The sequence below is a fragment of the Labrus bergylta genome, chromosome 7 (genome assembly GCF_963930695.1).
Source record: "Labrus bergylta chromosome 7, fLabBer1.1, whole genome shotgun sequence".
NCBI lineage: Eukaryota > Metazoa > Chordata > Actinopteri > Labriformes > Labridae > Labrus > Labrus bergylta.
Window position 1 is genome coordinate 30,679,228 of NC_089201.1, and position 26,717 is coordinate 30,705,944.

The window sequence follows — 26,717 nt, forward strand, 5'->3', positions numbered from 1 at the left end:
ATGTATTTTAAGACTGACACAATGTCAGCAGAAAGAAACGGTGCTCGACAACATTCTGAGCAAACATTCTTTTAATTTATAATTTAATAGTGCATGAAGGACAGACATAATACAGAGAAGCAGAATGAACATTACACTAGTAGGACATGAATACTTAAAAAGAAAAACAAAGAAACATACAGGTAGTTCAAGATGCACAGTTCAGCGTCTAATTTCGTCCCATAAGTAAACCGATGAAGCTATGAGCAAAGACGGAATCAAGTCGATGATTTATGACTATTCAGTGCAATCTGTAAAATACAGGAGGCAGTCCAAATATAATAACAATACAGGAAGTAAAAGACGTACAAACATTTGTCAAACCACCCCCTTTCAATTGTTTAAGCTCAAACAGTCTAGTCAAAAAGACACAATGTGACTTAATGCCAACACAGTTTTCAATGATTGTTGGATATAATAAAGGGAATTAAAGGTGATGATCACATTTTTACAGTTAGGAAGAAAAACAGATGTTTGGAAATTCCAAGCTACGATACATAAGAACATAAAAAGCTTTGAATAGTATCAGAGCATACAATCTCTGATCAGTCTGAAATTTAAATTAAAAAAAAAAAAATACAAACGTTCAGTCTGAAGAGTTTCTAAGATCAAATATTACAGATTTAAATGCCATGATTACAGTGACATTATATTAAACAGAAGGCTTCTAACAATGACATGTCGATGAGTGTTTCACTTAATAACAAGGATGGTGTTTTCCATCAGGCTTAAAGATCAATACACGCTAATTCAGAATTTAAAAAAAATGAAAACAAGTGAGGTAGAAAGACTCAACACCCAAAAGCCTTCAACACTGAACTTAAAACTATTTGCTTTAGTAAACAAAATAACTATCACAGTAAGATTTACTGTCTGAACTTCACAATCTGTGGTGCCCAAAATTGACTGTTGCAAATGATGGTTGCCAGAGAACAACATACAATGCTAGAGCTACGCGCTCTAAAAAAACCTTCACACTATAGGAATATGCCTTCCAGTAAAAAATGTTCTACCTGCAGGCATGTGATTGTGCACCATGATCAAATGTTAACCCACTTTGCTTGTCATGGGCAAAGCTGCATAGGACTGCAGTTTCATTCAAATATGGCTGAATAGGAACCATAACCGACGAAACAAGGGCATGAAGAATGAAAAGGAAAGATGAATGAGACGTGATGGAGGGAATCAGGAGAAGAGCTTCTTTTGTTTGAAGTAGGCATCAAAACGACACTGAGCATAGTCCTGTAAAACAATGTGGTTTACTATAGGGCAGAGCATACGACAAATTAACTTTATATACATGAAAACATTGATGTGTGTGCAGCTTGTGTTTGTATGAGTCTGTAGAAGAGAGAAAGAAATGTCCTTACCATGTATCCAAACTCAATCTTGGATATCTTTGCTTGAATGATTGACCACAGGCCCCACAGGAAGTGTGATGCCAACGCGTACCTACAAATCAAAGCAACACTCATGGTGAAGAAACACAGATCATTTTTGAGAGAACTCTTTACAATTTATATTTCAATATTGCTGTTGCTTGTTAGATGACCTCGTGTTACCTGTTAGCCTCAATGATCATGTCCTCCTCCATCTGTGTCTGGTCCATAGGGATGTTAGAGTATTGTCTCTGCTCTGCTAAATAACCTCTGATAAAATGAAGCTGGAAACAAAGCAACATGGTTTGTGACACATTCATGTAACAAGATTTCTATTTTTCTTTTATTTATAACATCGTTATTTGTCACAAAACAAACTTCTGGTTATATCAGAAAATATTCAACATTTGCTTTTCGTCGTAATTTTTTCTGTTTGATTTTCTCTGAATACATTTTTATTTCAATAATAAGGGACAACTGGACGGCTCCTTCAAGACAAAACAAATAATTAAAAATGTGATTTGCTGAATGTTGGGCTTATTTTGATAGAGCCCTAATTTAAAGCTTGAAATGGTAAGAGCATATTTTTACCAGTAGAGGGCGCTGTTTGACGATAACACAAGTCATTTATATTCCATAAATATATAACCTTGAATCTTTGATTTAAAAAACCCAATATCAATAATAATAATACATTTTATTTTTAGGTGCCTTTCAAAACACTCAGTCACCTTACGAAGCAGAGTTTAAACTTTACAGTTACACAACAACAAATCGATAAAATGAAGATTAAAAAGATAACAATGTATAAAATCATTGTGAAGAGGACTCATTGGACAAGACGGACAGTGATCAAACAGAATATGCTAAAAAGTAAAGAGGCATGTTAAGTATCAGGCCAAGTTGTACAGGGAGGAGTTTAGAAAAGTAAATATTGAAATAGTAAATATCAGCTTAAAACCAACAAGTCTTTCAGGGTAAGCAATATATCGTCTTTGACTTCCTGAATGATTCCCCTTCAAATAACTTCAGGCTGTATCTTCCATCAAAAGGATCACCTCTACCTGAACTATTTTAACTTTCATATCATAAGAAAAAATCACTTTGAATCTACCATGAAGCTATAACCTCTCTTTCTTTTATATATATATTCACATTTTCTAGTACTTTTGTCAGATCATATTATTCTATACCAAGCATAACTTACATTCTGAATGAATGTCGTCATTGTGAGTAATGTGAGCCACTGTTAGCTTTAAAGTTAGATAGACGGTATGTTATCAGATCTAAGTGGTATGGACTGACCTGCTGCTCTCTGGTGGGATAGTCTTCTGGGGTGGCTTTGTAGAAGGGCCACTTGTTGTAGGTGTAATCATACATCCACTCACAGAAATGGTTCCCAAAGTCAAAACCCCTGCACAGAAATTTAAATCATCATCATCATCATTATCATTATTATTCAAATGCACAGGGGAAACATTCAAATATGAACTCAAACAAGTCATTTCTAAAAACAGAAGCTATCAATACTGATGATGTGCACCTCAATAAAACAAATGTGTTTACTCGTACCTGTAATTGTAACTGCTGTACTCAAAGTCTATCAGCATGAGGTTATCTGAGGAGGTGCGTTCCTCATCTTCCAGCATCAGAATGTTACCTGACGCATCAAACAAGACGTGAGAAAACCACACTGATGCTGATGTGTCATTCAAGATTCTAAATGTTTACTGTCATGTGCTCAGTAGGAAACATGTTTCCCTGTACAATGAAATTCTTTCTTTGCTGTCCACGATGAATGCCAACAATAGAAAAATTAAATTAAGCATAGCCAAATAAAAATAATAATATATAGAAATATACAAAATATACCAAAAATAAGGCAATTTGAAGGCAGTAGAGTGCAAATAGAAAATTTAAACTGTGGAAAAAATGAGTCTAATATGTGCAAACTGAGCATGAGGTAGTTTGTGATTGTCACACTCCTGTCAGTTGTTTAGGACGATTATTAGATTATTAGTTTAGGATTAATAATTAGAGGATATCTTAGTCTATAAAAAAATGTATGATTTGTTATATTGAGAAGTTTCTGTAATATGTAGACTGAATGAATGAGTGGTATGTATGTTTTCATTAGGGAGAACAATGGAGGTATTTATGGTATGTCATCTTCTTTAGCTCCTACCAATGACTTCCAGTGTTTCACTTTTTATTTGAACTACTAATGCGGCAGCTGTGGCTCAGTGGGTGGAGTCGGTCGTCTCGAAACCGGAAGGTTATGGGTTTGATCCCAACATATTTTATGGCTCCCAGTCTGTCAGAGAATAGACTTTAAAATCCTGCTGCTGGTTTATAAAGCGCTTAATGGTTTAGGGCCAAAATACATCAGTGACCTCCTGAATAATTAGGAACAATCCAGACCGCTCAGGTGGTCTGGGACAGGTGTGCTCTCTGTCCCCAGAGTCAGAACCAAACACGGAGAAGCAGCGTTCAGTTTCTATGCTCCTTATATCTGGAACAAACTCCCAGAAAACTGCAGGTCTGCTGAAACTCTCAGCTCGTTTAAATCCAGGTTGAAGACTCACCTGTTCACAGCCTTTCATTAAACAGCTTTAATAAGATTTTAAACTTTAACTCTGCACTGTAACTTTTAACTCTTTTTATATTTTTACTTTATTTATTTCATTTGAATTATTTTTATTTGAACATATTTTCAGATTTAATAATTTCAGTGATTTTTAAATGTTCTATTTTAATGTTTCTTTTCTTTCCTCTGTCATGATGCTTTTTGACGTCTTGTGTGAAGCACTTTGAATTACCTTGTTGTTGAAATGTGCGACATAAATAAACTTGCCCTTGCCCTGGTGTGTCCTAAACCCCTAAATGAATCCTACTGCTTGGTCAGCGGCGTATGCATGTGTATGAATGGGATTAGTTCATTCTGATGGTCACTTTACACAGCAACCATCAGTGTGTGAATGTGTAGGTGTGACCTGCGGTGTAAAAGCGCTTTGAGTAGTCAGAAGACTAGAAAAGTGCTTTACAAGCTCAAGTCCATTTACTAAATAGGCTGTTCTGATGAATGAATGAGTAGTACAAATCTCACAATGGTAAAAAATGTGAAGGTATACATATGAAGGTGTTACACTCTTCTTTAGTAACTTTGTACTTTGAAAGTTCATTTTCCGTAAGCTATTCCCTCTAACTTCCACTCTGATAGGATGATGGATCTGAATGTGAGCTGACCCTATTAATAACCACAGCCTGCCTTTGACTTATGCAATTCACTGCTCTACCAGGCGATGTCACAGGGTCATCAGAGGATTGATCAATCACCTACATATTAGAGGTGTGCAAAAGAGAAAAAGCAATAAAAAGGAAGGATAAGCTGTTACCTTCCTGGACGTCATTGTGGCAGAAAACCACCGGAGATGGAGTCGCTGCCAGTAAAGCACTGTGATGGAGATAATAGACAAATAGAAAGAAATGGTGAGGAGAGAAAATGTTTCCATATATAGTCAGTGCAGCTGAGACAGTGAAAATACTTGTTTATGAAAAAATTAAGTGTCAGGAAAATACATTTAATTTAGTATTTAATACATTTAATTTAGCACTATTTCAGTGCAAGCTTGACAGGCAGCCAATCAAATTCAACTCTCTCGATGGGCGGTTTACATTGAACAAAACACAAGCAAACACTTACTCTATTTATTGTATATAGAAACATTTTAGTGTAATTAGAAATACATAAAAGAGTTGGTATAATAGGTCTCATAAACTAAACAATTCAAAGCTGAATGAGCTTCACTGTTGCTCTTTGATTAAGTAGCTTTTATATTTTACTCAGTTTGGGACTAGTCCAGATCTGCAAGATAACACGTGTGTTTATAGATAAACACAGACAATAAACACTTTTTATAATGGCTGTGGAGGTCAGACTGCAGAGGACTCAGTCAGCAGTGCAGTCGTGGAGGCACTGGGACAAAGGTCAGCTGTTAAGACTGAAAACATTACATTATGTCATCTCTCTCTCTGAGGAAATTCTAGAGTCATCATGTCCACTTTTTCCTTATCAATATGTCATTTTCAGATTTTTTTTTTCTTCATCTGATTTTTCTTTTTCTGATTCAAGTTCAATTTAACAAATGAAGTTCACATAAACTACGACTAAAACAATGCTTGAGAGGGGTTTAATGTGGCTCCAGAACATGCCGAGCACGTCTTAAACATCAGTATTGTTCTCTCTCATGTTCGTTAAGTTCATGTTAATAATAAAAATAATAATCTTTATTTATAGAGCACTTTACAAAAACAAGTTACAAAGTGCTTTACAAGGACAGCAAATATAAACACAGGCCGGTCATAGAATAATAAACAAGGCAAGATTAAGGAATAAAAAAATCACTTTAAGATATAAAATCCCTTTTTAAAAGAATTGTAAAATACATACAATTCTTTTAAAGGAATTCTAAAAAGTGGAAATCGTAACAATTTTAAAATCAACAAAAATTAGGAAAGGCTTGTCGGAGAAAGAAGGGACTTAAAAGAGATGACTGATCTCCTCGGGCAGGTCGTTCCAGAGTCTCGGAGCCCTCACGGAAAATGCTCTCTCGCCTTTTTGTTTTTAATTTTGCATTTGGAACCAACCATTTGTTCTTGGTGCTGGTCCAAAAATGTAATTTTTTTTAAAATAAAAAGCAACAACTCTGCCTGAAGTCTAAATGGAAGTTACAGTGGGGCAGGTAATATGAGAACACATATGAGAAAAAAAGAAAAAACAAGCGAGCACAGGGCTTAGGCAATAGTGATTGCATCATAGTTTTGCTACATGCATTCAAAGCATTTTTTCTCAAACTGACAAGAAAACTCTGGATAGCAGTGTTTTCTCACTGACACTGTTGGTTAGTGGAAGTAGGGCAGAGGGGATGCTAGAGCTTATTTCCTACAGTGTAAGGCTTTATATAAACCATGCATATAATCCATACGCTTCATTAGTAATGTGTCATTTGAAACCTGGGGCCCCCAACTCACCGGAGACTCTCCAGCTCAGCAGGCAGGTCCAGCTTCATCAGCTTGTTGTACTTCTTCACATGAGCGTCACGTAAAAAACTAAGCTTCATCACTTGATCCAGGTATCTAAAAAGAAATGAACAGAATACTACTTTTTAGAGCAGCTGTGCAGGACTCATTCTGTGCTGATTTTAGTGGCCCCTGTTTAAGAGCAGTACACCCTGGAAGGTGTACTACAAAAGCAAGGCTGACATACTGCACTGTGACTTTCCAAAAGGGGGGCATGTCTTTTGATAAGCATTAAAACCAGTGCCCCTATCAAAGCTCTGTTTTTAAAAGAATAAGCCAACAGCAAGGTAAAGGTCAGCATGACTGTAATGTTCAGAGCAAGTTGTTTTTCCAATATCAACCATGCCCTCCAGCCATCCTCTTTTCTACGTCCTTCTGCATGATTTTAACCAGCTGATATTTGCTTTTAAGGGAAATTATGTAAACATACTCTTCTGGTGTAAGCGCTGTAAATTGAAAACTGGTTCATAACCAGTTTAAAGCTCCTTCCACCGTCTGTGCTGCGATGTTATCTCTATATTATGTGCAAACTCTGCCTTATTTGGCATACTGACTGATGATTCTGACCGACTCCGACCCATATGTGTGTGTTTTTGTTTTTGTTTGTTTTCTACCCTGGAGTGTTTTTAAAAGAGGGGCGGTCTCTTTTTGAATTAGTTTTTTGCTGTCAGCTTTGGACATCTAGATGTGTGCCCCTTGCCTCTCTTTTTGCTTTTCATTTTTTGTGATACTGCTGGGTGTTCTTGTCTATCTTGTATGTCTGTATTGTATAAAAGCTATAAATAAAGTCCCACCAGGGCTATTTACATATATTTAAAAACAAACAAACAAAAAGAAGGTGGTCTAAAAGAAGAAAGAGAGAGAGAGACATCAAGGGGTCCTTACTTGTCAATGGTCCCAAATAGCCACTTAGGCTCTTTGTTGAAGGGCATTAGCATTTGATGGAAGCGGGACAACTTGGTGGCGATCTCAGCTGAGATGGCTGGATCTGAAAGTTGATCTGTGCGCATTCGGGTGTTCTGAAAAAATCAGACAAATAAAAAACCATGACTACTTCTACAAGTTCTTCCTCCCTGTTAGGGAATAGGTTACGTTATTATTAAGGTGCTACATAGAAACTAAACAGTACTCTATAATGGTTTATGTATTTTCTCTGTGGCTGTTTACCTGTCATGATATTTCTATTTTTGTAGCTTTTAGTGATGTTTGAATTTCTTTTTTTTTTATTAGGGAGCCTTTTATAAAATCTGCCCAGGGACAACAGATGAAAATTAGCCTTTTGGCTAACTCTGGCACATTTACCGAAATGTATATTAATATGAAATGTCCCTGTAAAAAATAAAATAATAATAATAATGATAAAATAAAATAAAATAAAATAAAATAAATAGAATAAAATAAAATAAAATAAAATAAAATAAAATAAAATAAAATAAAATAAAATAAAATAAAATAAAATAAAATAATACTTCATATAAAAACAGTAACTATTTTTGTTGGATGGAAGTTAAAAAGACGTGTCAGAAAAACACAGTGAGAGGTTAGGAGAAACAACGCCCTATGTGCGTGCGTGTGTGCATTTCAGTGTGCCTCATACCGGAAGGTATTGTTCCAAGCGCCCTAGGGGGAAAATGCCATAAAGTTTTGGACCTAGAGTTCGCTCTGCCAGGATAGCAAACATCACGCTCTCCAACACCAGAGAGTCCACGCCCTGTATGAAAGTAACACAAATCCGGATTAACAAGGTTGTACTTTTGACATTACAAAATGAGTGACTTAAATAATCAATCATTTTCTTGCCAGCCGCACATTTACATTCATGGGAAAAAGTTATTTCATGAGGACCCTTACAAGACAGACCAACCTGCAAGATGGCCCCGTAGACTCTGAGGAGTACCCTGCGAGGTTCTTCTCCTTCAGTGCTCACATGGTCTGGCAAACTGCACAGGTAGAGTAGATTACTGAGTCCACCACTGCAAAACACAAACACCTGAGTTGTCACATCTGAGCAAGGGTCGTTTTGTCTTCACAGAATCGAGTCTTGAATATTAAGTCAGACACCACATTAATGTATTAAGACAGTATTTTAGTGTTCGCACATATTAAGCAATCGAGCATATTCAACCTTTTATCAATGATAGTTAACTTAAAAAGTGTGTACTGAGGCCTTCTTACAGAAATAATTGGAAATCCAAAGAGGGACCAATGGATTTGTTTATTATAACATATTATAGCTAGGAAGGAAATGTCCAATAAAGGAAGCAATATTATACAATTTTGTCTCCAACCTGTTGATCAAGCTTCATGAATGAGCACAACATTTGCCACCACAATTTCCCAGTTTGGGATCAATAAAGTAATGATATTCTATTCAATCCTATAAAAGGAGATCACCGGATATTTTTATAACCAGTTTACAGTCATACATAAATATGTAGAGATTAAAATTTTCTTCCATGCAAAATACGAAAAACGTGATTGAAAAAAAAATGCATAGGATTACAAGAATAAAAGTTTAATGCCGGCCATTTAACTTTATTGATCATTGGAGACACAAACAAAACACTACTTGCCTTTAGACATTAATGTATAAAGCGATATACATAATTATATCTTCTTTTAAGTCACAATGCAATGTACTTTCTTATCTTACTTAGTCTCTTTATGGTTTATATTTACTTTTTATTTTTATTAATATTATTGTTTTTTTAATATAATTTATTCACTTGTTTCTATTTCTCTTCCTGCTCTTACCTTCTTATTGCTGTTCTCTTTTTATTTACTTTTATCGCTTTTAGTTTCTTACATCTTTTTAAATCTTTGGTTCCTCTTGGTCTCAGCTCGTGTTGTTGGGTTCTTATGATGGTTGTTATGATGGTTCTTATGATGGTTCTTGTGATGGTTCTTATGATGGTTGTTATGATGGTTCTTATGATGGTTCTTGTGATGGTTCTTGTGATGGTTCTTGTGATGGTTCTTATCATGGTTCTTATGATGGTTCTTGTGATGTTCTTGTGATGGTTCTTATGATGGTTCTTATGATGGTTCTTATGTTGCCTGGGTTCTTGTGATGGTTCTTATGATGGTTCTTATCATGGTTCTTGTGATGGTTCTTGTGATGGTTCTTATGATGGTTCTTATCATGGTTCTTGTGATGGTTCTTGTGATGTTCTTGTGATGGTTCTTATCATGGTTCTTGTGATGGTTCTTGTGATGGTTCTTATGATGGTTCTTGTGAAGGTTCTTGTGATGGTTCTTATGTTGCCTGGGTTCTTGTGATGGTTCTTATCATGGTTCTTGTGATGGTTCTTGTGATGGTTCTTATCATGGTTCTTGTGATGGTTCTTGTGATGGTTCTTATGTTGCCTGGGTTCTTGTGATGGTTCTTATCATGGTTCTTGTGATGGTTCTTGTGATGTTCTTGTGATGGTTCTTATGATGGTTCTTGTGATGGTTCTTATGATGGTTCTCGTGTTGGTTCTTATGATGGTTCTTGTGATGGTTCTTGTGTTGGTTCTTGTGATGGTTCTTATGATGGTTCTTGTGAAGGTTCTTATGATGGTTCTTGTGATGGTTCTTGTGATGGTCTGGTTCTATATGTCTGTTGGGTATCGTGCACTTTGGGTTCTTTTCTGTTGAATTGTATTTAATTATTTTCTGTATTTTGCATTTGTTATGTTCTTGTTGTTGTTTATGTTCTTCTGTGTTTGCTTTAGTTTGTTCTTGTTTTTGCTGTTTGTCAAAGCGCTTTGTAAACCTGTGTTTTTAAATAAAGTTATTATTGTTATTGTTCTTGTTATTGTTATTCTATACCTGACGATGCCGATTTGGAAGTCCTCCTCCCTGATGGTCTTCCAGGAGCCTGACAGAAAGTCCCTGCACCAGGTGAACGCCCTGCTCCGGGTGTCCCGGTCCACCTCCTCGGTTCTGCCGTCCTGGAAAGACTCCGCCTCCGAGTCGTCGTCGCAGTTTGTCCCTAACGACGGCAGCGGACTCGGGCTCCTCATCTTTCTCTCGGTGACAACAAGCGTGCTTCCCGGCCCTTTCTTATCCGCCTTCCCTAAACCCTCCTCCCTGCCGCTGCTCCCACTGCTGCTGGTCACATTCCGGCTCGACTGCATCGTGAGTTTCCTGGAGAAGAGTCGAGGAGGGCCCGCGGGAAACGTCCGTCTCACACGGCGGGTGACACACGCTGACAAACGCAGACCGCCGGTGAAGCTACTTAACCGGAAGAGCCAAACTGAGCTGGATGGTAGGAGGAATCGCATCTGTGTGTGTGTGTGTGTGTGTGTGTGTGGGAGGGGGGCGGATGATAGGCACTTATAAAGTAGCCTACTACTACAACTGATATGACTGCTTCACCTCCACGCAAGCGCCGCGAACTGTGATTTGGAGTAAGCACAAACAGGCGTTTCCAACGACCAATCATAGTCTACTTCCGCGTTTACAAGCAACGCCGATTGGATAGTTGTCCCACACGTCAGTCGTCTGTACGCTTTAAGGATTCTGGGTAATGGAGTAGGCGATGACAACAACTTGTGTCTCTGTGGTGCTATTAAAGGGGAACAAGGTAGGTTCTCTATAAATCGGCAAATATATCAAAGAATACGGTCGAGACAAGTGTCAAAAAAAGAAAAGTGTCTTGAAATAACATGTTGGGAATTGGCGTTAAATAAAGATTTATTTATCCGTTAAATAAAGATTTATTTATTTAATTTGATTGATTTATTTATTTTTAATGGGTCTGATCTAACCTAAATGAAGCACTTTAACATGTTTTTTGTTTTGTTTTTGAACACAACTGTAGCGTTTTCTTTTAATTATTATTATTATTATTGTTATTTTTTAATTTAATTGTTTTTGTTTTTTAAATTACATTTAATATGACAACACATTAAGCAACTTTGGGAAATGGATTTGTCACTTGACCATTATTCAGTAAACGTTGTCTTAAATCATTTGTAAAAGTTATATTATTGTACAGTATTGGGGGTGTTTGAGAAAATATAAAACATTGACTTTATTTCGTTTTTTATTATTTCATTTTGTCAACTTGGGATTCTTTACACCCATTTCTTCCCAAAAGTGGTCCCAACCCCTAGTAGGAAGCCTTTGACTTTTACACTATTGATATGTTGAACTATCATAAGATACTGCTAGGTATAGTGAGTGTCAGTGGCTATGACTCTTTGTATGTCTGGCATGATTGGTTGCTTTGGATCATAAGGTGAATCCCACAATTTGATAAATGTGTTAAAATTTCTATTTAATGTAGCTGTGTATGTTGTTTTTTTTGATGGAGTCATTAATCAGTTTTCATTGATATGTTTAAAGTGTGTTTATTTTTTTTTGTGGCATTTGTTCAAGTGTGCGGCATATCTTCATCTCTCTGCTGTTTTTGTATTGCAGCACCTAATACGTGATGTAACCACAGCCCTTTTTTTTCTCACAGTTAAAATGTGCCATCCTGTTGAAATGTGTTATCTTGTGTTTTTTTAAGGGAATATTATTTTACCTGTTGGTCAATACAACCTTATGCCTTTGCATGCAAAAAATATCTCTACTATTCTATGTTCCACTGTGTCAGAGGTAAATAGCTTATTATGGATGTTTTCACTTTTGTTATTGCAAAGAAATAAGAGTGTATATTCCAGAAATGAGAATGCTAACATGCTAACATGTTGCAGATGAAGGTTATGGAGGATGAAGAAGAATTCAGTCTATAATAGCTGTAATAATGCTATAAGTTTACTTTTAGACCTGAAAGTAAACTAGCAGGCTCCTGTTTCTGTTGTACACACACACACACACACACACACACACACACACACACACACACACACACACACACACACACACACACACACACACACACAACTGTGAGAATACACAGCAATATCTAATTTTGTCTTCAAAATATACTGTAACTTTATGTTGAGGCATGGTCATTTATATATTTTCTTTAGCTAGACATTAGTATAAGGCTAACTCCTTAAAGGTTCCAGAACACTGTATAGATCTGACTGACACCAAAAATAACACCACACTCAGCAATTTATACATTTATTTGAAACTCAGTCACTTTTCAGTAAGAATTTGAAAACAGAGGTTTCCCTAAGAAAGGTTCCGTTTCGGATTTGTTACTGACTGTTGTCATCCAGGAAAATTATCCGCTGAAAATTATCCCGTTACTGCTAACCACAATGGTATCAGGTCTTCCTGTCTTGGAAGCAGAAGCAGCAATGTCTCTCCCTGTGTGAAATACATGTCAACAGTCAGTTACTGGCAGACTTGAGGTTAAGTGACACAGGATGATGAAGGACATGTTGGTTAAGACATGAAGATTTTGTTTGCTGGTACAGTTACTGAAAATCTTGAAATGAGTAGTAGTAAGACAAGTAGTAAATTCCCTAAAATGCACAATAAAAACACTTTAAAAAAAAAGAAAGTAAGATATTTGCATACAAATACTTGATGTCTTCAGCTAAGAGATTATTAGAGTTTAGTACCACTAACCATAATGTCCCTGTGGGACCAGAAAGACATATTCTGTTGTGGTCCTGTTTACATCAGTATTTTCAACTTTACTGCACTACTTACTCTTTCTGAAGCATCTAGATTCACAATTATTTCCAAGAGATGGTTGACACACAGCTGCGTTACAATGGATGTACACCTGGTAAGAAAAAATGTGTGATGTTTGTGTGCAAGGAGACATATAAAATGTGGATACTAAAAAGAAGAAAAAAATAAAGAAAACAACTGTTAATTCTTCAGCAAGACCTTATACCTTTTCCTTTAGAGGGGTCATAGACTCTGGATCTGCAGCCCCTCCTTTGCCGGGATTGGCGGGTCCAGTACTCACGAATGTGAACATCTTGAAAATAAAACGCCTGTGGTGGGTTGGATACGTGAGTCCTGATGAGGAATCCACACTGACCAGAGTGGTCAGGTAACGATCGTCGCGGTAGGGGCAACTATGAAAAAGAAGAGAAACCGTGTAACAGGGGGACTAAGTAAAGCATCACCAAAGTAATATGAATCTCTAGTTCAGGCCAACACTTACTCTTACCCATCAATCAGCAAGTCCCACTGTGGAAGACTATGAGCGTAGGGATCAGCAGTTGCCCAGCATCTTCCGAGAGTCAAAACAATGTTTGGATCAGTCCTTTCCAGAATTCGGACCTCAACGTACACACTATCCCTGAGCACCTTTGTGATGGGATAGTCAGAATCCTCGTAAAAGGAGCTGTAGGCTACTTCCTCTGTTCGAGCAGAGAGATTGGTCGTTAACATGTCACTCCAAATTCATACAGAAAAAAAACACACCAATTTTTGACACTAACCTTCGACACAACCCTTGGAAATACACTGTCCGTTGGCCAGCCTGAACTCGACACGCAGGGGTCCAGGAGCTGCAACTGGGGGCGGTGGAGGGATCAGACCAACCTCAATGACCAAAGCTTCAACTGTGGTGCCAATATACCGACACTGGAAAAGCAGCCTGAGGGTAAAAAATAAGATCTTCTTCATTCATTCAGAATAATATAGTTGGAGTTGGGCTTAAAATATCACTTTGAACTAACGGACAAATTCTGTTTTTTTTTTTTTTTTTATAGATTTTTGGGCTTTTATGCCTTTGTTGACAGACAGGACAGTGGACAGAGTCAGAAATAAGGGACAGCGAGAGTGGGGAACGACATGTGTTAAAGGAGCCACAGGCCGTACTGAACCCAGGCCGCCCACCCTGAGGACTACAGCTTCTGCACATGTGGTGCGCGTTCCACTCACTAGGCCAATGGCACCCCGAACTTATTCAAAATCTCTGTACCAAATTCAACAAAAGACAGTCTGTTGAGATCACTCAGGGATAAAGACACAAATCACATACTCGTATTGGCTGTCCCTGGTGATGGCTCCGTTGGGTCCAATAGCGACCTCAAATGAGGAGGACATCTTGTTCTCATAGATTATAACACCTGGTTCCTCCTGCAGTAGATTGGCATGTTTTAATATTTATTACAAACTATAAAAAAAATGAATGAAAAGCCAGTATCAAAGTCAAATGAGATGTAACCCTTACCGTCATGAAAGTGCCGCAAGAAGTGACAGAGAACTGGTAGATAGCGAAATATGAAGTTGTGCCAACAGGGTTGCAGTTTGGCTCATTTCCATAGAAAGAAATTGTCTCCAAGTCGATGTTGGGAAGTGTGGCACTTCTGGCTACCACCACAATGAACTGGCCGTCTTTCGTGCACTGAAGAGTCACTGGAAAAAAAAAAGTTACAAATCAAAACCGGTACTCATGCTTTACTCTTTTTTGGACATATCCATTAGAACAGTGGTTCTCAACTGGTCGAGCCTCAGGACCCACCAACTACTCCGTCATGAAAATTGTGACCCAAATTTTCTTATACAGTAATTTTTCAATCAATCAGATTTATTTAAAGAAACATTGTGCAGTTTTGACATCAGATGTTCCAAAACAAGATAGAACAAAAGAAACTGAAAGAAACAAACTTGCTTCATAGACTTTTTGACAGCATCTTTCTTCGCGACCCCCTGAAAACGGCTCCGCGACCCACTTTTGGGTGCCAACCCACCAGTTGAGAACTACTGCATTAGAAGACAGAGTATACGTACCAAATTTGCCGTAATAGCACGTGCGTCCATCATGGCAGCAGTTTATATTCTCACAATCTGAAGTAGAGATGCCAGGAGCCCCACACTGGATCTTGTAGTTGTTGGGAATTTCACATGAGTGAAATGATTCTGTCGGCGTGTGAGGCGTCTTCCTGGGGTCCTGCGGTATTGGCTGTGGGAATGATGGAGGAGAATGCGGAGGAGAATGCTGGGGCTTCTGGGGCCTCGGGGACTGCGGTTGTTGCGGGGGATTCTGGGGCAGCGCGGGATTCTGGGGATTCTGGGGATTCTGGGGCTTCTGGGGCTTCTGGGGCTTCTGGGGCAGCAGGGGATTTTGGGGATTCTGGGGCAGCGGGGGATGCTGGGGATTCTGGGGCAGCGGGGGATGCTGGGGATTCTGGGGCAGCGGGGGATTCTGGGGCTTCGAGTAGGGATATTGAGCGTCAGCCAAACAGCCCAGCAGGGCAACGGCCAAAAGACAACCACAAATCAATTTCATTGCCATGGCGTCACAGCAAAGAGTGGTCTGCAACAACTCCAGATGCTGTGAAAACTGTTGTGCAAAGAGGCCGACTTTTATAAGGTATTGGTAAAAGCCTGCTTCTGGTTAATCTATACCCTATTTGCTGCAAGCTACTGCCAATCAAATGTTGTAGTTCCTGATTGGTCTGTGGTGATATACTGAAGAGATACAGGTAATGCCAAAAGTACATTTTTTTGATGAACAAAATATCAGCTTGTTTTCAGAACTAAAACCTTCCTTTGTTCAAAGTACAAAGTGCAGGTCACACTTTATTTAGGCAGACAAAACAAATACTTCTTATCTCTTGGAATATTTGCTGTTGGTGAAATGTAGGTTGTTACCTTTTTTCCGTTACTGAACCCCCTTCTTCTCATAAAGTTAAAATGTCCATTCTGTAGGTACAGTTGCATGTCGCTAATTATTATTTTTTATTTAATTTGATTATTGTGTCATCCAAAAACAATATGCCCAGTCCAAAACAGGCTTACAAGACTTTATTATTTATACAAAGAGACAAAAGACCAGAATTAGACACTTAATAATAACAATACTAAAGAAAAAAAACAATCCTAAACATTTCAGAACCTTGAGTGCACATTTCATGAATCAAATGCGTTCTTAACTCATCATAAAAAGGACAATACAAAAAAAAGTGAGACTCATTATCCATTTCTCCCATATCACATAGTACACATAGTCTATGTTCCTTTGTGATGCTTTTAAATCTGTCGACTTCAAGAGCGAGAGGGAGGATTCCTTTTCTTAACTGAGCAACTAAAGATCTTCAAAGTTTACTTCAACATAAGATTCAGTCACATAATTGTGCTCGATTTAAAAATATTTCTATAATTTTGGTATTAACAAGCTATCATTTAACCATTTCTCCTCATATCCAGAAAGTAATTCATTTCTAATCCTTTTCAAACTCTATATCTAATTTTTACTATAGGTCTATTGTAATTAAGCTTTCTCAGTTTTGAACTAAATCGAATTGTAACTCAGACAGAATTTCATAAATGATGTTGTGAGTTTTACACATTAAGATAATACATTACACTTTTTACAAGACATTGTAAAATGTTAAGATTTGACCAAATTCAATTTGTGATGTCTTGAATTGGACTAATGGCTTCATCCAAAACTAAAAGAGACATATTTAAGTTTTGTTCTTCAGAGATCAACAAAGACTTTTAGATATCTGATGTATTCTAGATTTAAAAAAAACACAGTTCTATTTTAAAAAGGACAAGCTAGCAATAAAAACAATACGGATGGTTATGAAAGCAAAGTAAGGTAATACTTATAATCAATGGTAATTAGGGAGTAAAAACAAACAAAAAAAGGCTATAGAAAGGACTTACACATTTTTAAAGTCTTCAGTTAGATTTCAAAAAATGTAGGCCAGGAACAGCTATGCTTGCATATTTTTTTTATTAATAGTGTGGTCTAAAAAACAGGAGTCATTATTGTTAATACTATTCTTCCAAGATAGCAAAGCTTACAATATAAACCAGAATAAATATAGAATAGAATAGAATTACTTTATTGATCCCAAACTGGGAAATTGTGGCGTTCCAGCAGCAGGTTGTCCAAACACACAATATGAGTAAAAAAACACAATGTTAGCAAATTTAAACACAATATAATATCAACTACAAAGTAAATAAGTACTAAAAGATATCAAAAATAAGAATGTGAATATATACAACCAGGATTTAACTAAGCATTACTACTTAAAAAATGAATGATTTCAAAGAACTAGGCCTTAAAAAATTCAACCATATTCCATTTTACAGTATATTGTGACCTTGAGATAACAACTTGGGTTAAAGTGAAACATTGGCACAATTACTGAATGTCATGTAAAATTGCTTTCCTAAAAATATGACCTCAAAGGGCTAGATGGTTTTTCTGTGATCTATAGCCAATGGTCCTTCATTCATAGTGTCATAGTCTGTCTTTTTTACATCCTGTCCCTCCACACAGTTTTTCAGTTCCCCAGGACTCTTGCCATTCTTCATCAGTTCATCATTTATGTCATCCCCCTACCTGTAGCATATTCCCTCATCAGCCACTTGAATGAAAAGCTTAAGAGGGACCCCAGATTAAAGCTGTACCTTTTCCACAGAAGTGCCTACCATATAGAGCAGAAACTTGCTGGAACAAGTATTCTTTCGGATCTTTTGAAATGTGCGCATGGTGCTGATGTACTGTATTTACAGAATTAATGTTTTGACCGCCCTTGCATGCCAAGAAATAAAGTGGCTGTGGCAGTCAGAATGGTGCAACAATTTGGAGGGTTCCATCGAGATTTGAATAACTAAGTAGGCTATCAGAGCTAATGTTCGCTACAGCCGACGTTGACCTTGCACAACACTTCCTTGTTTAATTGTTTTTCAAGCGCTAATAGTGCAAAGTGCTAGAAAAAGATTTCGCAACAAGAACTTACTTTGGGAATAGCAAAAAAACCCAGTTTGAACTGACTGTAAAATAACTGCAATAAGTGTAATATACTGCAAAACTATGGGCAAAGATTATGAGGACATCAAAAGTAAAAGTCTTTAAGTATTTTGCTGCACAGCTGGGGATCAAACCCTTAACCTTTTGTTAGAGAAGCGACAACTCTACCAACTGAGCAGTCGGATTATAGAATTATATTCCACTTTTCCAATCCAAAGTTTTGTACTTGTTGCAGCGCATTGTGCCTCTCATATATTGTAATAGGTCTATCTTCAGTTGAAAAAAATCACAGCAGATTTGATTTGCACACATAATGAACTTTGGTTACATAAGGAGTTTGACATGTCATGTTAAGGGCAGTTAAACCTAACCCTGGGTCAACATAACATTTTTTTTTGACCACTTCTATCTGAGCACATGTTTGCCAACAACCTAGATATCCTTTCTCACTTGTTATTTTTAATTGGAACACATCACCTGTATTGATTTTATGCATGCATGGTTTTACATTTAAAAGACTATCTCGTTATTTCTTGGCCCAATCACATTTTATGAATGAAAATAACGAGCAGAGTTGAGATGCCCATAACCAGATAACCAGATTTGTAAGCCGTTTTGGTCTCCAGTTGCTCAAGTTTTATTGGCTAAGGTTTATGCTCACCAGGTCAGATGTGGTCTGATCTTTAACAAAAGGGGCGGGAATAGAATGGAGGTAAACATGCAAGCTGTCTTATAAAAGTAGGTGCACATTACCACCTTCCTTACAGCACCTAGTGACTCTGTGCAGATCACTCGTTGTTGTGGCACCATGGTGATGAAGTGTTCTCCTGTGTGCCTTATGGCACTAGCCTTGCTTGGCAGCCTCTGTGATGCTCAGTGGAGTCTACCAAATGTCCCGAGAAAGGATCCCAGCAAAAAGCCACCTCAAACACCCCAACAGACAAGGCAGGAGTTCGAGGAACCACTCGTTTGGAAATATCCTGAAGATCCCGTTCCTGAGGTCCAACCCGAGTTCCCCTTTGAGCTAAGATATCCCGTTGCTGCTGCAACAGTTTCTGTCCAATGCAGAGAGAAGGATGCTTATGTGGCAGTCAAGAAGGACATGTTTGCTGTCGGCCAATTCATCAATCCAGCCGACCTTACCCTGGGATCCTGTGGAGTTATGGGAGAGGACAATGCTGCTCAAGTGTTGATTTTTGAAAGTCAACTGCATGAGTGTGGCAGCTCTTTAGCGGTAAGCACAAGCAGATGCCCCCTGACTGAAAAGTAAATCAAAATTAGTAATTACATTATGTTACGAAAGTAAATTTTTTAATGTTTTAAAAAAAAACTAAATTAATGTCTTTGCTAGATGACAGAAGATTCTCTCATCTACACCTGGGTTGTAAACTACACCCCGAAACCTCTGGGCGATTCTCCAGTGGTAAGAACCAGCCAAGCTGCTGTCATTGTGGAGTGTCACTACCAAAGGTAGGCAGACTTTCAGAAAGAAGTAAAGGCATAAAAACAGACTAATAGATTAATCATCTAGTATGATGCAAAGATAATCAAGCGCTGTTACCATTAAACAATTAATGTTGTTTTCTGTATTCAGGAAGCACAACGTGAGCAGCCTTGCTCTGATCCCTCAATGGACCCCATTCTCTGCAGTTAAGGTGTCAGAGGAATTCTTATACTTCACCTTGAAACTCAAGACTGGTGAGTTAAAAGAACAATTTTTTTCTGTGGGTTTATGCTGCTGTGATACATTTCATGTAATTGCACAGATGACTGGCAATATGAGAGACCGAGCTACCAGTATTTCCTGGGAGACATGATTCACATTGAGGCCATTGTCAAACAGTTCTTCCACGTGCCCCTGCGCATTTATGTGGACCGTTGTGTCGCCACTTTTGGACCTGACATGAATTCTCAACCAAGTTACGCCTTCATCGAGAACCACGGGTGAGGAAGTTCAACGAGTTCATTGAAGATGTTCGGTTGTCCGGATTGGAAATACATGAAGACAGACACATTTTTTTTTTGTCCAACTCAGATGTTCATGTGTTTATCTGTCTACAGGTGCTTTGTTGATGCTAAGGTCACGGGCTCTGACTCAAAGTTCAGAACTCGCTCTGAAGAGAACAAGCTCCAGTTCCAGTTGGAGGCTTTCAGGTTCCAGGGCACTGACAGTGGAATGGTGAGCATCTCTGAGTATTGTTTCATATTTGCTGCTTTACATTCAATGCAGAACATAAATTCTTATTACCCCCCACAGCTCTACATCACCTGCCACTTGAAAGCGACATCTGCTGCCTATGCCATCGACACTGACCATAGAGCTTGCTCTTACACCGGCGGGTAAGCCTGCATGTGTTTATTTTTTAATAAAGCAGTATGACTGAAGAATTGAGACTGTATTTTACATCTTATGTCTCCCTTTCTTTTTTAGATGGGAGGAGGCCAGCGGTGCTAATTCAGTTTGTGGCTCCTGTGACTCTGTCTCAGCTGGTGGCTCAAACAGTGCTTCCTGGGCTTCTGCTAATCCGGTTAATCCTTCATTTCAACCAGTTGGCGGCTCAAACACTGGTTCGTGGGGTTCTTCTAGTCCGGTTAATCCTTCATTTCAACCAGTTGGCGGCTCACACCATGGCTCGTGGGGTTCTTCTAGTCCGGGTAATCCTTCGTTTCAACCAGTTGGCGGCTCAAACACTGGTTCCTGGGGTTCTTCTAGTCCGGCTAAACCTGGCAGGAAGGTCCGCGATGTCTCCAAGACTGGAGAAAGTGAAGGTATGTAAATAAATAAAAATAGTTTGAAAGTGTTTGATAAGGAATCAATCCAAATTGATACATTAGCAAAGAGGTAATGCCTTTATGGATGTTTTTAAACAACCAACGTGGTGCACTCTGTTAACACTTGTCTTCTGTCTTTCTTCCGAAGTATTCGAATGGGAAGGTGATGTCACCCTGGGTCCCTTTGCCATTGGAGAGAAGGTGATCGCTTAATTAAAATTTCTGCTATGGCTGACCAACAGAATAAACCTTATTAATTGGTTCTAACTGTATGTTTTTTCCTCTTGCGTATTGTTCATAGTGCAGATTCAAAAAGGGTTAAATACCTGTCTCGCAGTGATATGTACATTTTCAGACAAAATAATAATAATATAGCCTGGAAATGCTTGTAGGCAAACTTCCAAAAGATAAAAGTGTAACTTTTTGTGCATTAGCATCTCTGTGATGATAAATGTTACATAGACACCTGTCCAGTTTAAAGACTGTAAATCCCTCCATTTGATGGAAATAAAAATGCAACCTGTTAAATGCTTGTGTCATTCAGTCACACATTTAAAAATGGACTGGGGGATTCTCTGACTTAGACATCATAAGGTGAAGTAACAAAGATATAAAAGAGGAAACAAGAAGGGCTGAATGGGCTTTACCCCCATTCCACCACAGCTTATTGGTTGAATAAATCAGTTTTTAATTGAATTCAGTTAAGGTATGACACACATGCACTTGTACTGGTCAGGAGAGTCATGTTTTACACAGTGAATGAACACATACCGCCCCCGTGTGGAGAAAATCTTTAACTGCAGTTTAGTAATGCATCTTTAACTGCAGTTTAGCTCATTCACCTTTCTAAAAGTCTGTGGTGTGATCACTTATCAACTGAAGGTTACAGTTATTATGGATGAGCATTTCAGCCTCCAGCCTCTGATCGTCATGTAAAATTGCTTTCCAAGAAATATGACCTCAAAGATGGTTTGCTGTGATCTATGGCCAATGGTCCTTCATTCATAGTGTCATAGTCTGTCTTTTTCACATCCTGTCCCTCCACACAGTTTTTCAGTTCCCCAGGACTCTTGCCATTCTTCATCAGTTCATCATTTCCTCTCATCCTCTCTACCTGTAGCATATTGCCTCATCAGCCACTTGAATGAAAAGCTTAAAAGAGGGAACCTTATCCTACTACGATTGTCTTGTAATAAAGCCAATCTCAAAACAGATAAGCCTATATATTTAGTAATATAGAGTTAAGAGAGTTAAATTCATATGTACTATAGTAATGAGTGTTAGAATAATAGAAATGCATTTGGGTGAACTCTCAGGTAGAAGAGGCTGGTGAATTATTTGCCCAATATGAAAATATTGATCATCAGATATGTATTTTGTTTTCTCTTTCTGCTGACACACATTTCTTGCTTGGTTGGGATTGTACGAAGGGCTCCTCACAGCTGACGTTAATCCAAAAAAAACATTATCACATTAACACAAACGTTCATGAAACCATAAAGTTAAGGTCGGATAATCCAATCCATTTATTAATTGTTACAAAAAATAACTGATTTATCAACAAAAACGTATAGGCTACGGTCCAGCCACAGCCAAACACCACTGACCTCCTGTGTGCAACACCTGCTGCTCATCAGCATCCCTTTAGCTCCTTGGGCTCATGGTGCCACCCAGAGGTCAGCCCAACAAAACTAAACACCAATATGGCTCCAACACAAACCGGCCCCTAATTGTCTACAATTCACTTATCAGACACTTTTATCCAAAGCGACGTACATCAGAGAGTAAGAACAACACAAGCAAGGATCTAGAAAAAAGGGAACAATGTCAGTAAGAGCAAACGATCAGCTTTGAGTCTGATTGGACACACAGGTGCTGACAGGAAGTGACCAGAGGCAAAGCACAACATTGAGGGCAGTTCTTGAGAGCTCTAATCAGTATAGAAACCATCTTATAAGTCGTTGTTATCAAACAAAAACCATCGTCATTACCATCATCATCATCAATAATATGGAGACCATCATCATTAAGTTAGTAGGTATTCATAAAGAGCTGGGTCTTTAGCTTTTTCTTAAAGGTGCAGAGGGACTCTGCAGATCACATGGAGTTTGGAAGTTCATTCCACCACCGGGGGGCGACAGAGGAGAAGAGTCTAGTCAGAGACTTAGGATCCTGTTGTGAAGGTTGGATCAGACGCCTTTCATTGGCAGAGCGTAGTGGGCGGGAGGGAGTGTAGATCTGGATCAGAGAGTTGAAGTAAGGAGACGTTTTTGTTGCTGTTTTGTAAGCGAGCAGCAGAGTTTTAAATTTGATGTGAGCAGTAACTGGGAGCCAGTGTAAGGAGATGAACAGCAGAGTGACATGTGCTCTTGTTCATGGTTTTCCTTAGGCCTACATGAAAATTACAAATGGCCTCAATAGGAGCCATAAAAGACACTTTATTACTTTATTTAGCACAAATCAACATTTTTCATGCAGCTTTCCTTCTGTAATACACATTTAAACCCTTTATCAGTCAGCCCCACAAAATGAAACACCAATAATGGCCCCAACAATTTCTATTTTTTTATATTTATCAATCAATCAATCAAACTTTATTTATATAGCGCCTTTCAGACAAATTAAATTGCAGTTCAAAGTGCTTTACAAGAGTGTAAAGATTTTAAAACAGGTGTGATGTGTGCTCTCCTTCTGGTCTTTGTCAGTACGCAGGCGGCAGAGTTTCGTAGTAGCTGTAGCCGATTTGTTGTGTTTTTAGGAAGACCAGAAAGGAGAGCGATACAATAGTCCAGCCAGCTAATAATAAAAGTGTGCATTAGTCTCTCTGTTTGGCTCAGAGAGAGAATTTCATTTACACCCAAGTGGGGGTGGATCGCCCCTGAAAAGGTTTTCGACTTCATTTATCATTATTTCACACTATTAGCCTATAGGTTAACTTTACATCACACACTTTAAACAAGACATTTTGTTTTGTTTAACAGCATGGGCGGTCCTAGGCAGGGGCCAACAGGGGCACTGCTGGCCCCTGTAATACTGAGCTTGGTCCCCCCCCCTGTGGCCCCCCCTCCAAAAGGCAGAGCCCACATAATAACACATTAACACAGTATTTGACTCAACAACCTGACCCACAATCTAGTATTAAATACTTTTACTGAAACAAATATAAATCATGATATTTAATGATGGTTGCTATTATTTGGCATATTCAATTTTTTTTAAAGTAATCATCTTTGACTGTTATATTTTGACATATTTTGACAATTATATTATTGTATATACTACATATTTGACTATTTTTCACCTGGGTTGAATGTTCCCCTCTGAAAAAACAACTGGCCCCTGTTTGGCCCCCTCAGTTTTGTTCTTCTAATTGATTTTTCTTTGTTAATAAAAGATTCAGGTTTATTTTCGTTGCATTCCAGTGAGTCTATCTGATCTTACTTCCTACCTCTACTAATGGCCTATTGAAACGCGTGTAGCCTTCTTATTACACTCTCGGTGTTTTGATGCAGATTTAGAAATTGCTCCACGGCACTGGTCCATCCACTCCACATTGCACTGCACAGGAAAGCCTGCTGCTCATACGGTAACAGCACTGACGTTATATCTGCTGCTCCACTCCCTCCTCCCTCCTCCCTCCTCCTCCCCGTCTCTGCTGTCTCCGCACTGCTGGCCCTGTATCCGTTGTGTGTCACAGGCAGCAGCATCACAGTAGCAGCAATAGCAGCAGACATTTGGCGAGGAAAAGAAAACACGGACTGCGGACGCACATATTGGACATATTAGGAGACGGAAACAGGATTGTATTTTAAAAATCTCCCCCCGTTTGGATGCAGTGTTACTGAAACTCATCCCTGCCTCTACATCCTTCTTGCCTAGTGTGGATGTTTGACTGCAGATTTGATGGTGCTGAGCAGGCTCGTCTGATTGAAGGCTTGTGGCCAGGCGGGTGGAGGGGGGGGGAGAGAGAATCTGTGGGGCCGCAGAGAGACAGAAAAACCCTCCGTGGCTCCGTCTTCTGCCCCGTGTGTCTGTGAATGGACTGCGCTCCATCCGTGATTCTCCGCAGTCGCTTTGAGTCATTTGTGGAAGAAGATGGCGGACAGGGCTGAGATGTTTTCCCTTTCCACTTTCCATTCCCTCTCCCCCCCTGGATGCAGGTAAGAGCGCACAGAAAAGAGCGACCGATGAGGGATGATGGGGGCGCAGTTTTTGAATAAGGGATGGATACCAACGATTATGGATGTATTCGTTATGTTTAATGACTGCAAAACATCACATATTCCTGCTACGGACAGTTATCGATATTATGATTAACCTGCAGGCCTGTAATGCCTCCCATGCGCGCCTATAGGTGCCAAACATGGCCGGGTTAGTTGTGTTTTTGGATTTGATTTGCCATCTTAGAAAAACTGTTAGAAGATAAATGATTTTGTTTTCCCAAAAAAATGAAAATAAATACAAAAAAAAACTTTTAAAAGAAGAGAGGAAATGATTGATCTCAAGCAGTCGCGGACAGGCACCACCCGCCTTGCGCATTCTCTGTACGAGGCCCACGCCCTGTTGAGTCCAGCCCAGGCAAGGGCATGATGCTGAACAATGATTTACGGAAGCCCCCCCCCCCCCCCCCCCCATATTAAAGCTGTTTTTTAAATGTGACCTCTGCGACAAACAATATGTCTAATCACTCTTGCGTTTTCTTCTTCGTCGAGAACACTACACTGTGAGTGGGAGATCATAGATCTACAGATAAATGATGCTATCATAGGTGATGATTCTTTTTTTCCTTTTGAGATGTTATAGGCCTCACAAGGATGTGGACAACTTTGGTGTGAAATAGTTTTTGGAGGCTGCAGCAATATTCAAATCTGCTATATTGCCTCAAAGCATATATAGACTATTACATACTACTGCTTCTTTAATGGCTCTCTCTCTCTCTCTCTCTCTCTTTTCCATATAGTCGATCTCTAGAAAGAAAATATCCAAGGTTACTTTACAGAAAAAGCACAGCCCATGCTGTATCTTTATATTTACAACATACATTGTGTAACCCAGAAAGAGGAAAACATAAAAGTGTGAAAACAACATGAGCTCACACAAACAGCACAGTGGAAGCTTTCTGCACTATGACACAACAACATGTCATCGTCCTGTCTCCTGTCTCTGCCTCCACATATCCCTCGTTCTTATAAAAATGCAATCACATTAGCACACCAGGGTCCCAGAGGACTTTATATCCCAGCATGCACTCACGCAGGATTTAGTTACATACTGTAACTTCATCTCAGGACGGATCATATCAGATCTATAGAGCAGAGTTTTCTGCATGACTGACCTTACCTCGGGACTATTGAATTTCCCCTTGTGATCAATAAAGTATCTATCTATCTATCAATCTATCAATCTATCTATCAATAATTTAATGTTAAGCATTTTGAAACAGCAGGAGAAAGATCGGTTTATTGAATCAGACCGTAAAGTCATTCTAATGTTTTGTATTTTTTTATATTTTTTTGTAGATCGCACGTGTTGTTTGTGTTTTTTTTTAAGCTTTATTGGATCTTTAATTTCAGATTGGAATAAATCCCTCTGATCAAGTGGAACATATATGGAGATGAGACACCTGTATTACATCTGTATTTTTAAAATATATACATCAGTGTGTTCAAACATGTTTTCTCACCCGTATGTGTTTGTGTTTGTTACATTGTTTTTTCTGTACCTAGCAGATTCATGGGTGAAACTACCGCTTGGTGCAGCGTGTGTGTGTGTGTGTGTGTGTGTGTGTGTGTGTGTGTGTGGTTCAGTAATCTGCCTTACAT

General features: G+C 38.6%; 4 protein-coding genes across 6 annotated transcripts in view; 2 read left to right on the forward strand and 2 right to left on the reverse strand.

Moving 5' to 3' along the window:
- Window positions 1-53: 53 nt before the first annotated feature.
- On the reverse strand, window positions 54-11,081 carry chkb (choline kinase beta). Of its 2 annotated transcripts, XM_020657773.3 has the most exons (11): window positions 10,311-11,058; window positions 8,362-8,470; window positions 8,095-8,208; window positions 7,383-7,516; window positions 6,450-6,554; window positions 4,814-4,872; window positions 2,991-3,078; window positions 2,724-2,832; window positions 1,602-1,702; window positions 1,410-1,491; window positions 54-1,281 (listed from the first exon to the last, which is right to left on the reverse strand). In XM_020657773.3, exons 1-11 carry the CDS (start codon window positions 10,763-10,765, stop codon window positions 1,225-1,227), a joined length of 1,413 nt encoding a protein of 470 aa, XP_020513429.2. In that variant the 5' UTR covers window positions 10,766-11,058; the 3' UTR covers window positions 54-1,224. The 2 variants fall into 2 exon arrangements, with proteins under 2 accessions (XP_020513429.2, XP_065813459.1); XM_065957387.1 differs by having other exon boundaries at window positions 8,095-8,470; window positions 10,311-11,081.
- A 740-nt stretch (window positions 11,082-11,821) lies between these two features.
- LOC110002123 (zona pellucida sperm-binding protein 4-like) lies at window positions 11,822-15,847 on the reverse strand. The gene is made up of 8 exons (XM_065957388.1): window positions 15,141-15,847; window positions 14,581-14,765; window positions 14,389-14,486; window positions 13,844-14,001; window positions 13,570-13,762; window positions 13,288-13,474; window positions 13,098-13,173; window positions 11,822-12,749 (listed from the first exon to the last, which is right to left on the reverse strand). The coding sequence occupies exons 1-8, from the start codon at window positions 15,643-15,645 to the stop codon at window positions 12,664-12,666; spliced, it is 1,488 nt and encodes a 495-aa protein (XP_065813460.1). The 5' UTR covers window positions 15,646-15,847; the 3' UTR covers window positions 11,822-12,663.
- Window positions 15,848-17,025: 1,178 nt separating this feature from the next.
- LOC110002121 (zona pellucida sperm-binding protein 3-like) lies at window positions 17,026-21,746 on the forward strand. The gene is made up of 8 exons (XM_020657774.3): window positions 17,026-19,357; window positions 19,475-19,593; window positions 19,718-19,821; window positions 19,890-20,067; window positions 20,185-20,302; window positions 20,381-20,463; window positions 20,555-20,892; window positions 21,044-21,746. Exons 1-8 carry the CDS (start codon window positions 18,932-18,934, stop codon window positions 21,106-21,108), a joined length of 1,431 nt encoding a protein of 476 aa, XP_020513430.2. The 5' UTR covers window positions 17,026-18,931; the 3' UTR covers window positions 21,109-21,746.
- A 2,805-nt stretch (window positions 21,747-24,551) lies between these two features.
- mapk8ip2 (mitogen-activated protein kinase 8 interacting protein 2) overlaps window positions 24,552-26,717 on the forward strand; it is a 30,064-nt gene continuing 27,898 nt past the window's right edge. Inside the window, exon 1 of one of the 2 annotated variants that reach the window (XM_065957389.1) lies at window positions 24,552-25,055. In XM_065957389.1, the coding sequence (XP_065813461.1) occupies window positions 24,991-25,055 (65 nt within the window). In that variant the 5' untranslated portion in view covers window positions 24,552-24,990. The remainder of the gene's footprint in view (window positions 25,056-26,717) is intronic. The other variant, XM_065957390.1, reaches the window with a different exon arrangement.

Bases quoted from the DNA above. Each gene is read 5' to 3' on its own strand.
- chkb (XM_065957387.1), bottom strand. From the start codon at position 10,765: ATGCGATTCCTCCTACCATCCAGCTCAGTTTGGCTCTTCCGGTTAAGT. The intron at 7,517-8,094 runs GTATGAGGCACA...TGATTTTTTCAG, and splicing joins GCTTGGAACAATACCTTCCG to AACACCCGAATGCGCACAGA. The intron at 4,873-6,449 runs GTGAGTTGGGGG...TCTCCATCACAG, and splicing joins GCTGAGCTGGAGAGTCTCCG to TGCTTTACTGGCAGCGACTC.
- LOC110002121 (XM_020657774.3), top strand. From the start codon at position 18,932: ATGGTGATGAAGTGTTCTCCTGTGTGCCTTATGGCACTAGCCTTGCTT. The intron at 19,822-19,889 runs GTGAGTTAAAAG...GTAATTGCACAG, and splicing joins CACCTTGAAACTCAAGACTG to ATGACTGGCAATATGAGAGA. The intron at 20,303-20,380 runs GTGAGCATCTCT...TACCCCCCACAG, and splicing joins AGGGCACTGACAGTGGAATG to CTCTACATCACCTGCCACTT.
- LOC110002123 (XM_065957388.1), bottom strand. From the start codon at position 15,645: ATGGCAATGAAATTGATTTGTGGTTGTCTTTTGGCCGTTGCCCTGCTG. The intron at 14,487-14,580 runs GTAAGGGTTACA...AATCTACTGCAG, and splicing joins CTTGCGGCACTTTCATGACG to GAGGAACCAGGTGTTATAAT. The intron at 13,763-13,843 runs GTTAGTGTCAAA...CTGCTCGAACAG, and splicing joins TTCCAAGGGTTGTGTCGAAG to AGGAAGTAGCCTACAGCTCC.